The 11,897-nt window shown below is 43.9% G+C and overlaps 1 protein-coding gene across 1 annotated transcript in view; it reads right to left on the reverse strand.

Moving 5' to 3' along the window:
- The window catches only part of LOC310798312 (sodium channel protein type 5 subunit alpha-like), a gene marked incomplete at both ends in the record, with an annotated part of 197,485 nt that overhangs the window by 36,691 nt on the left and 148,897 nt on the right, over positions 1-11,897 (reverse strand). The window contains 2 exons of the mRNA XM_083660822.1: positions 464-736; positions 10,134-10,262. Coding sequence (XP_083516948.1) covers positions 464-736; positions 10,134-10,262 — 402 coding nt within the window. The remainder of the gene's footprint in view (positions 1-463; positions 737-10,133; positions 10,263-11,897) is intronic.

Raw genomic sequence — 11,897 nt, forward strand, 5'->3', positions numbered from 1 at the left:
AACGTTTGTTTTGCATTCAAGTGTCACTTTATTAACTATTTTTAATGACCAGATATTGATAATTGACTCCGACCACCGCAGAGAAAACACTGCATTTTATGTGCGATCGAGCTGAATCTTTCAGGAAGTGTAAAGAGCACCCATGCGGGTGACCTCATGGAATGAGATTGTTTAATGAGGTAAATTAGGGCCGATTAATGGGCAAAATGAGTCAACACAGGTTCAGCACAATGGAGAGCTCCAGAGTGGAGACACACATCTGGGCGGAGTTGGAATATGAAAACCGTCTGGGGACAGAGACGAGAGGCTGCATGCCAACTCTGTGAGCGAGGCCTGCGCAGAATAACGGCCGGACTTGCGATACTGTGCAAAAACGATACACTGCACAGGTATTCCTCTAGTAAAGGTTCAAATACAGTTTTTCTGTCAGTAGTATGTTCCATACTGCACTGCCCTCTCTCACCACTTGCAGCAGCGCCAGGTATCCGGCTCCCACGTTGTCGAAGTTGACCTTGACCTTGCTCCAGTAGAACTGTGTGTCGTTGAGCGCCAGGCAGTCCGTCTTGTTGTTGACGAAGGAGGCGTTGTAGACGTAGCCGGTGCGGTTCATACAGCGGCCGAACTTCCCGGCGAACAGGTTGACGCCCATGATGCTGAAGATCAGCCAGAAGATCAGACACACCAGCAGGACGTTCATTATGGATGGGATCGCACCAATCAGAGCATTCACCACCACCTGGAGGGAGAGAGAGAAGAGAGAGAGGGAGAGAGAGAAAGAGAGAGGGGGGTGAGGCAGGTAGAGAGAGAGGGAGGGAGAGAGAGACATACACACATACACACATACATACACACATGAAAGGGAACACACAGACACACACACACACATTGACACAGGTCGTAAATACAACAAAATAGACTTGAAAATCTTGAAAATTGATAAATTCAGGCATGGGGCAGAATTAAGCTTTTGGTAGATCCCATAGTGTCCCATTGGAGACTTTAGCTGTCAAGTGATGAGAACATTTGACCGTTAGCATGGAGGTGCTATCGCTCAACATAGTGTGTGGTAAAGTGTTAGCATGGAGCTGCTATCACTCAACATAGTGTATGCTAAAGTGTTAGCATGGAGCTTCTATCGCTCAACATAGTGTATGCTAAAGTGTTAGCATGGAGCTGCTATCGCTCAACATAATGAATGCTTAAGTGTTAGCATGGAGCTGCTATCGCTCAACATAGTGTATGCTAAAGTATTAACATGGAGCTGCTATCGCTCAACATAATGAATGCTTAAGTGTTAGCATGGAGCTGCTATCGCTCAACATAGTGTATGCTTAAGTGTTAGCATAGAGCTTCTATCGCTCAACATAGTGTATGCTTAAGTGTTAGCATGGAGCTTCTATCGCTCAACATAGTGGGTCACATGCTGCCACTCCGACGTGCTGCCACTCCGACGTTCTGCCACTCCGAAATATCGGCACTCAGAAATATTGCCACTCAGAAATCCCACCACTCCGATTTCCATAAGGTCCGCCACTCCGAACTTGATTTGACTGTCTGTGGCGTGTCAGTGGAGCTAACCTCTCCCAGCCCCCACGCCAAACCTAACCTCCCCCCATGCCTGAACCTAACCTCCCCCAGACCCTAACCCAAAACCTAACCTCTCCCACCCCCACGCCTAAACCTAAGGTCGGCATTATAAATTTGTGCCATATTACACAATATCCAAACTTCGGAATGGCGGCTCCTTTAGAAAAACGAGGAAGGGCCGACATTTCGAATAATGAAGGCAGGAATTTTCGTAATGGTGGGGCCTATGAAAAAAAGGTGAACGACCGCCAGTCCGAATAATGGAAGTTAACGTTCGGAGTGGCAGGGCTTCGGAAAGGCAGACAGTTACCAACATAGTGTATGCTAAAGTGTTAGCATGGAGCTTCTATCGCTCAACATAGTGTATGCTAAAGTGTTAGCATGTAGCTGCTATCGATCAACATAGTGTATGCTAAAGTGTTAGCATGGAGCTTCTATCGCTCAACATAGTGTATGCTAAAGTGTTAGCATGTAGCTGCTATTGCTCAACATAGTGTGCAGTAAAGTGTTAGCTCGGAGCTTCTATCGCTCAACATAGTGTATGCTAAAGTATTAACATGGAGCTGCTATCGCTCAACATAGTGTATGCTTAAGTGTTAGCATGTAGCTGCTATCGCTCAACATAGTGTATGCTTAAGTGTTAGCATGGAGCTTCTATCGCTCAACATAGTGTATGCTAAAGTGTTAGCATGGAGCTTCTATCGCTCAACATAGTGTATGCTAAAGTGTTAGCATGGAGCGTCTATCGCTCAACATAGTGTATGCTAAAGTGTTAGCATGTAGCTGCTATCGATCAACATAGTGTATGCTTAAGTGTTAGCATGGAGCTTCTATCGCTCAACATAGTGTATGCTTAAGTGATAGCATGGAGCGTCTATCGCTCAACATAGTGTATGCTAAAGTGTTAGCATGTAGCTGCTATCGCTCAACATGGTGTGCAGTAAAGTGTTAGCTTGGGAGCTTCTATCGCTCAACATAGTGCATGCTAAAGTGTTAGCATGGAGCTTCTATCGCTCAACATAGTGTATGCTTAAGTGTTAGCATGGAGCTTCTATCGCTCAACATAGTGTATGCTAAAGTGTTAGCATGGAGCTCATATCACTCAACATAGTGTATGCTTAAGTGTTAGCATGGAGCTTCTATCGCTCAACATAGTGTATGCTTAAGTGTTAGCATGGAGCTTCTATCGCTCAACATAGTGTATGCTTAAGTGTTAGCATGGAGCTTCTATCGCTCAACATAGTGCATGCTAAAGTGTTAGCATGGAGCTTCTATCGCTCAACATAGTGCATGCTAAAGTGTTAGCATGGAGCTCATATCACTCAACATAGTGTATGCTAAACTGTTAGCATGGAGCTTCTATTGCTCAACATAGTGTATGCTAAAGTGTTAGCATGGAGCTGCTATCACTCAACATAGTGTATGCTAAACTGTTAGCATGGAGCTTCTATTGCTCAACATAGTGCATGCTAAAGTGTTAGCATGGAGCTCATATCACTCAACATAGTGTATGCTAAACTGTTAACATGGAGCTTCTATCGCTCAACATAGTGTATGCTAAAGTGTTAGCATGGAGCTTCTATCGCTCAACATAGTGCATGCTAAAGTGTTAGCATGGAACTTCTATCGCTCAACATAGTGCATGTTAAAGTGTTAGCATGGAGCTCATATCACTCAACATAGTGTATGCTAAACTGTTAGCATGGAGCTTCTATTGCTCAACATAGTGTATGCTAAACTGTTAGCATGGAGCTTCTATTGCTCAACATAGTGTATGCTAAAGTGTTAGCATGCAGCACTGGAGCTAATGATCCCCTGGAGGCACATGGGTGATCTGAAGTGTAATGCATTCACTTGAGAAAAAAAAGCCCTGTTCTTTTCTGAATTAAAGGGTAACTTCGGTATTTTTCAACCTGGACCATATTTACTTTTTGTGACTAATGGGGACTTCTCCCCTTCTTTTTAACTGGTCCAGTGAGTGAGATCGCTTCAGCCGGCAGCCGCAAAACGGGGCAAATGTGAACCGTTAATGAACGTCCACTAAAAGTGCTTGTTTTGTTTTTTGACAATGACAGGCTCAGATTGTCATTATAAGTAGCTGACAACATGATGGAACGGACCTACAGAGAAATAAAATGCTTTTCTTCACCGTTCACTTGATCCAGTCTGTTTGTGTGTAAACAAGTCAATCTCTCTATTACAGTGTTTTACTGTAGGCTGAGGTGTTGTGTTTTTTAAATGGTTTCATACTGGACCCATTTCAAAAATGATTGTTCCCATTTGTCAAGTTGGGAAATTGTAGTCCAGGTTAAACGAGATAATCATCTCAGAATTCGGAGAAAAGTTTTCATGGAAAAAAGTCTGCTCTGTTTTTCTGCATTAATGAGACAATTATCTCAGAAAAACAGGCCACTGTTTGTTTTTCTCAAGTAAAATGCATCACTTCCATAAGTTTTGGGTGTCAATGTTCTCATCATTACCAGTCGAAACATTCACCCAAACACACCTTTTACAGACTATTCTACACGTGACGGGTCAGGCATGCCGGAGAATCTGGCCAATGAGATTCTGTTTCCTGCTTTACTTTTGACTTCCCTAGCCTCCTATTGGCTCCTTGTAATGTTGCTGATCCAGGGGCTTTCGCTTGTTCCACAGCTGAGCTCTTGACTGTAATGTAATGTAAATGTAAGTCCTGGTGTGCATCCCCTCTGGTTTAAGCAGGATCATTTCGAGTAAGTTGATTGGTTCCCTGCCTGCTGTCTGACAGCAGGAGGAGCGGTTCGGTCAGGTGTGGGTCTGTTGGAATGTGTATTTTTTATAAACGGTTTGTATTTTTTGGGACAATTAGCTTCCTCTTGCCTCCTGCCGGTGCAGAGAGAGAGCATTTGTAAAGCGGCATGAAACCTAATCTTATTAACCAGATACAGAAGAGGGGGAGGAGAGAGGAGAAGAGAGAGGGGGGAGGTAAGGGAAGGAGAGGAGAGAAATAATGGAGTAACCTTGCAATCAAAACATTTATTTGAGAGCAAAACTATCGACACTGCAAGCAAAAAATGTTTTAATGTAAGTAAGATAAATTTGTGATTGAAAATGTATTATTGTGAATCAAAGGTTTTGAATGCGAATCCAAAAGTTTTGCTTGTGAATCCAAATGTTTAGTCTCCGATCGAGACTGGCCGATAGAAGAGTGTCTTACATCTTTCAGCATAGCCCACGAGATTGAGCAAACCAAACTTTTGGATTTGTAATGAATGGATACATGTTTAATCAAAATGTATTTTACTTGCAATAAAGGTTTTGCTCTCAAACCTATAACCTAGACACAAGTAACTCCATAGGAAAGTGATGGAAGGGGTGAGGGGAGGAAATGAGACAAAAGGAGAGGAAAGGAGAGGAGATGAAAGATGAGGAGACTAGAGGAGAACAAGGAAGGAGAGAGGGCAGGAAAAACCAGACGAGTGGAGAGGAGAGCAGAAGGTGAAACATGCATGAGAGAGAAGAGAGTAGATGAGTGGAGAGGAAGGGGAAGGGGAAGGGGAAGCGAGGAAGTGAGGAAAGGAGATGAGAGGAGAGTGAAGGAGGCGAGTAAGGTTGGGTACCGTTCACATTTGAACCGATGCCGGTTCCGGTAGCTGAAATTCGGTGCCGGTACCCAAAGGTACTCTTTTTTTGGGGGGTATTTTACTCCCTTCACAAACATTTATTTAGAGAACATTTTACAGATGCTCTCTCAGCAGATAATGAAATGTGGTGCAGATAGATTTGACTTGAATTGGTACTCGGCAGTAGCAATATAATGCGGTCGGTACCCTTAAAAGTACCCTACGCTAGAGTCGAGGAGACGAAGCAAGTGAGACCCCCCCCCCCCCACCCCTAGCATCCCTAGCATGCACTGCAGGTCCACATTCAAATGTTTCACATTGATTATGATTCTCGTAAAAAAAAAGGAGGGGGACAAAATAAAAGACAATTTTGTTTTCCTGGGTTAAAAATCAATACGTTTCCTATTCTCCTTTGTAAAACAGAATATAAAATAGTAATAGTAATATGATAATAAACAGTGATAGTAAGAAAACAAAACAAAAAAGTTGGCATTTAATTTTCGGATTTTGAAATGAGAATCAAATTGCAACTTCGTTAAATTTTGGAACCAAATAATACCGTACTAATGTAGAATGACCAAAAAGTACACAGACCTAGGTGTGTTTTCTAAAAAAAATATATTTCAGAATGAATGTGTTTGAATGTTTTAAACCCCTCTGACCAAGACACACTTTTGGGAAAAGCATTGCATTGAATTACAGTAGGATGCCAATAAGAAAATCAAGCAGTTTTGTCTCACTTCTCTAAACGTTTTTAGAGAGAGAACACTGGCAGTAATACTGACACAGATACAGACACTGTCTGTGATACTGACAGTAATACTGACACAGATACAGACACTGTGACACTGACAGTAATACTGACACAGATACAGACACTGTCTGTGACACTGACAGTAATACTGACACAGATACAGACACTGTCTGTGATACTGACAGTAATACTGACACAGATACAGACACTGTGACACTGACAGTAATACTGACACAGATACAGACACTGTGACACTGACAGTAATACTGACACAGATACAGACACTGTGACACTGACAGTAATACTGACACAGATACAGACACTGTCTGTGACACTGACAGTAATACTGACACAGATACAGACACTGTCTGTGATACTGACAGTAATACTGACACAGATACTGACACTGCCTGTGATACTGACAGTAATACTGACACAGATACAGACACTGCCTGTGACACTGACAGTAATACTGACACAGATACAGACACTGTCTGTGATACTGACAGTAATACTGACACAGATACAGACACTGCCTGTGACACTGGCAGTAATACTGACACAGATACAGACACTGTCTGTGACACTGACAGTAATACTGACACAGATACAGACACTGCCTGTGATACTGACAGTAATACTGACACAGATACAGACACTGCCTGTGACACTGACAGTAATACTGACACAGATACAGACACTGTCTGTGATACTGACAGTAATACTGACACAGATACATACACTGCCTGTGACACTGACAGTAATACTGACACAGATACAGACACTGTCTGTGACACTGACAGTAATACTGACACAGATACAGACACTGCCTGTGACACTGACAGTAATACTGACACAGATACAGACACTGTCTGTGACACTGACAGTAATACTGACACAGATACAGACACTGTGACACTGACAGTAATACTGACACAGATGCAGACACTGTGACACTGACAGTAATACTGACACAGATACAGACACTGTGACACTGACAGTAATACTGACACAGATACAGACACTGTGACACTGACAGTAATACTGACACAGATACAGACACGGTCTGTGACACTGACAGTAATACTGACACAGATACAGACACTGCCTGTGACACTGACAGTAATACTGACACAGATACAGACACTGTGACACTGACAGTAATACTGACACAGATACAGACACTGTCTGTGACACTGACAGTAATACTGACACAGATACAGACACTGTGACACTGACAGTAATACTGACACAGATACAGACACTGTGACACTGACAGTAATACTGACACAGATACAGACACTGTCTGTGACACTGACAGTAATACTGACACAGATACAGACACTGTCTGTGACACTGACAGTAATACTGACACAGATACAGACACTGTGACACTGACAGTAATACTGACACAGATACAGACACTGTCTGTGACACTGACAGTAATACTGACACAGATACAGACACTGTGACACTGACAGTAATACTGACACAGATACAGACACTGTCTGTGACACTGACAGTAATACTGACACAGATACAGACACTGTGACACTGACAGTAATACTGACACAGATACCGACACGGTCTGTGACACTGACAGTAATACTGACACAGATACAGACACTGCCTGTGACACTGACAGTAATACTGACACAGATACAGACACTGCCTGTGACACTGACAGTAATACTGACACAGATACAGACACTGTGACACTGACAGTAATACTGACACAGATACAGACACTGCCTGTGACACTGACAGTAATACTGACACAGATACAGACACTGTGACACTGACAGTAATACTGACACAGATACAGACACTGTGACACTGACAGTAATACTGACACAGATACAGACACAAATACATCACAGTTCATTCCACATGCAAACAGAAGATACACAGTTTGTCCTCTCTCTTTTCTGAAAGAGAAAGACTTGAGATGCTTCAAGAAGTGGAACACCAGGAGAAAGAGGTTAAAGGTGATGAGGTGAGATGAGCATGCCAGGTGAGAGGGAGCGAGCTGGGAGGAAAAACGGTCAGAAACACTGAGAGGGTGAATGTGTGTCAAATACTTTAAAACAGGGGAGCGCTTGATTTAAAACCCTACATCTGTGTGAGTTTTTTTTTCTTATCTAATGGTGAAAACTAGGGTGCTGAAATGGCCATCTGCGATTGGCTGATCTTTGGTACCAGGTGATGTCACCACCTGTTGTTCTCTATAGATTGGTGACATAATTGCCTGGCGCCACAGATCAGCCAATAGCAGATTTCAGTAGCATGCTGTTTAGCATTATGTCAAACTTTATGCAGAACTGGGCTTGGGGGGGTAGTACTAGTTCCTCTTTGAGTTATCTAGTGTTAAGTTATTTACCATTTGTTCGACCAGCCTCTAAGCCATGTCCCCTTCTGGGGGATGAGCTCTCTCACCTGATTAGCTACTAGCTAGGTAGCTCCGTGAGAAATTTCCACTCCATAAAGTACGAAGTAGATTGAGCAATAATCCAAAATCTGTCCCCTAGCTTCATCTTTCCTTCCTGTAGAGCAGTGGTGACCAATTTGGGGCCCGCCACGGATTTGGGGGGAAAAAATGCAAAAAAAAAATGCCAGGCCAGGCCAGGCCTGAGTGTGAGAGCAATTCAATCAATAGACAATAACATTGGTGTGTTTAAAATGAGATATTCCACTAAATATGGCTAAAACAGATTCAAACATGCAAAAAAGGCACATTTTTCTTCGCCGCCGGCCTTAATTAAAAACATTTTTTTGGGGATGGCCAGCCCAGCGCCCCCCCCTGGACTGATAGGGTCGCTCCGCCCCTGTACCTTGAGGATTTTTCAAGTTGTGAATTAAGTCAAATTTCTCTCTTGATTACAAAGGTGGAAAATACAACTGTTTTTAACTGGGTGTTTACGGTACTGATTAAATGTTTAAGCTCAACACAAATGCAGATGTTTTTTTTAAATATATATAACCAATTGCAAATTATTACAATTACCAAACAGATAAAAAGTAGATTATTATATTGAAATGTTATTTTAGATTTAGAATGTTAATTTTCTATAAAACACAATACATTTTAATGTAATTCCACAACGTTTATTTTTGGCCCTCGGCCCTCCACCCAGATTGAGTTTTGGCCCTTCATGGGAAAGAGTTTGGGCACCCCTGCTGTAGAGTGTGGTTTTTATGGCTTTATGGTTTATTAAAAAGTTGAGTTTAATTGACCTCAGAGGTGTGACCAAGTCAACTTTGCTCAAGTCCCAAGCCAGGCTCACATCTTATGGGCACACGCCTAAATGTAGATTACCAAGTCATGTCCAAGTCATTACAGTCAAGTGTCAAGCCTAAATGTAGAACAGCAAGTCAAATCAGAACAAATCAAGAGTCCAGTATCTTAAAGAAAACGAATTATCTAGGACTTTACAATGCAATACGGTTTTACATGTAATAGGATACAATCTTGGTAAGAGCATCGGCAGTTTGATTTCTATAATCAGTTTCAACTTCAATCAATTCAATCACCCCGTACACATTCAGACAACAGAATTTAAATTCAGTCGTCTGCTGGAACAAATCTCATCACTTTCAATCTAAGTAATTTTACACAAACACAAGATCTCAAGTCAAGACTTTAGAAACCTTTTCAAGTCATCAAAGTACAAGTCCCAAGTCACCACAAGTCAAGTCAAGTCTCACATTTTCTCTTCATGCATCAAGTCAAGACTCAAGCTATTAAAAGTGAGACTTGCGTCTGTCCCTCCATGCCTACTGTGTCTTTTCACTGTACTAGATCAGATACATATGTGTGAGTGTGGAAGACTGTATTGATGTCTGCGTGTTCATACATTTATTTTATTCCTAACAGAATGTTCTGTCCATCATGGGCCTTTTTCACGGCAGTCATTTTGTGTCTAAAAGGCAGGAAGTAACAGAGGTACAAGCAAACATTAATGAAGGTTTCCAACTTCCAATCGTGGAAGTGTGAAACCCTCATTAGTGTTTTGCGTGCACCTGTGTTTACCCTGCCTTTTCCACACAAAATGCCCCCCCCCCGGTGAGAAGGGTCAATACTGGCCAATGACGCAGTGGCGGTCAGACGTATGGGCTTACAAACCAAGCGCTCCCCCAGCAACAGAGAGCATGCTCAGTTGTGCTCTGTGTGCTTTAATACTGCCTCTTACCCTCATGCCTTCAAAGCGGGACAGCGCGCGGAGCGGCCGCAGGGCCCGCAGGGTGCGCAGGGACTTGATGGCTGCAAACTCTGAATAACCCAACGTGTTCGCTACCAAACTGACCAACGATACCTGGAGGAGAGAGAGAGAGAGGGGAGGTAGAGAGAAAGAGAGAGAGAGGGGGAGGTAGAGAGAGAGGGGCAGGTAGAGAGAGAGAGGGGGGGGGGAGGTAGAGAGAGAGAGAGATGGGGAGAGAGGGAGAGAGAGGGGGGGTAGAGAGAGAGAGAGGGGAGGGGAGGTAGAGAGAGCGAGAGATGGGGAGAGAGGGAGAGAGGGGGGGTAGAGAGAGAGAGAGGGGCAGGGAGGTAGAGAGAGAGAGAGGGGCGGGGAGGTAGAGAGAGAGATATGGGGAGAGAGGGAGAGTGGGGGGGGTAGAGAGAGAGAGATGGGGAGAGAGGGAGAGTGGGGGGGTAGAGAGAGAGAGATGGGGAGAGAGGGAGAGAGAGAGGGGGGGGTAGAGAGAGAGGGGGAGTAGAGAGAGAGAGAGATGGGGAGAGAGGGAGGGGGGGGGTAGAGAGAGAGGGGCGGGGAGGTAGAGAGAGAGAGAGATGGGGAGAGAGAGAGGGGCGGGGAGGTAGAGAGAGAGAGAGATGGGGAGAGAGAGAGGGGGGGAGGTAGAGAGAGAGAGAGATGGGGAGAGAGGGAGAGTGGGGGGGGGGTAGAGAGAGAGAGGGGGGGTAGAGAGAGAGAGAGATGGGGAGAGAGGGAGAGTGGGGGGGGGGTAGAGAGAGAGAGAGATGGGGAGAGAGAGAGGGGCAGGGAGGTAGAGAGAGAGAGAGATGGGGAGAGAGGGAGAGAGAGAGAGGGGGGGTAGAGAGAGAGAGAGATGGGGAGAGAGGGAGAGAGAGAGAGGGGGGTAGAGAGAGAGAGAGATGGGGAGAGAGGGAGAGTGGGGGGGTAGAGAGAGAGAGAGATGGGGAGAGAGAGGTAGATTTTTTTGAGGACGGAAAATGGAGAGAGAGGTAGATTTTTTTGAGGACGGAAATGTCCAGAGGTGTGGAAGTGGTGAGACATAGAGCACAGGGAGGTAAGGACAGCCAGAAGGGGCGAGGGAGAGAGGGAGGGAGGGAGGGAGAGAGAGAGAGAGAGAGAGAGAGAGAGAGAGAGAGAGAGAGAAAGAGAGAGAGACAGAGACAGAGAGAGAGAGACAGAGAGAGAGAGATGAGAGAGAGAGAGAGAGAGAGAGAGAGAGAGAGAGAGAGAGAGCACCAGCACCATTAACTTCTAGTGTCATCAGAGATAGTGAAAGCGGTAGAGATGATGACACGCTTGAAGCTCTTGTTAGTGTCGAAATGTGTTGGTGAGGAGACAGAGTGAAGAGCTAATACTTATTGTGTTCACCTGAAGATTCAAAGGAAAGACAAATATAATATGATTAGCAAACTGACCAAAGATGAACCAAAAACAAAATACTCAATCATTATGTTCGGTAACATGTCACATGAAGTGTTCATTATTGTTAACTAATGCATTTATGAACATGACTTAAACATGAATAACAATATTAATAGCAAAGTAATAAACGGAGAGTTCGAGTTTCAATTTAGACGATGCATAATGTGGAACATTAATGTGGAACATTATGCATTGTTTATTGTTACTTGTTTATTGTATTTCATCATCATCATCATCATCATCATCTTTAACCGGGTCGTGGAGGTGGCAGTTCCAGCAGGTGACCCCAAACTTTCCTTTCCCTGGCCACATGAGCCA

Source organism: Poromitra crassiceps (genome assembly GCF_964638095.1).
Source record: "Poromitra crassiceps genome assembly, chromosome: 2".
NCBI classification, from domain to species: domain Eukaryota; kingdom Metazoa; phylum Chordata; class Actinopteri; order Beryciformes; family Melamphaidae; genus Poromitra; species Poromitra crassiceps.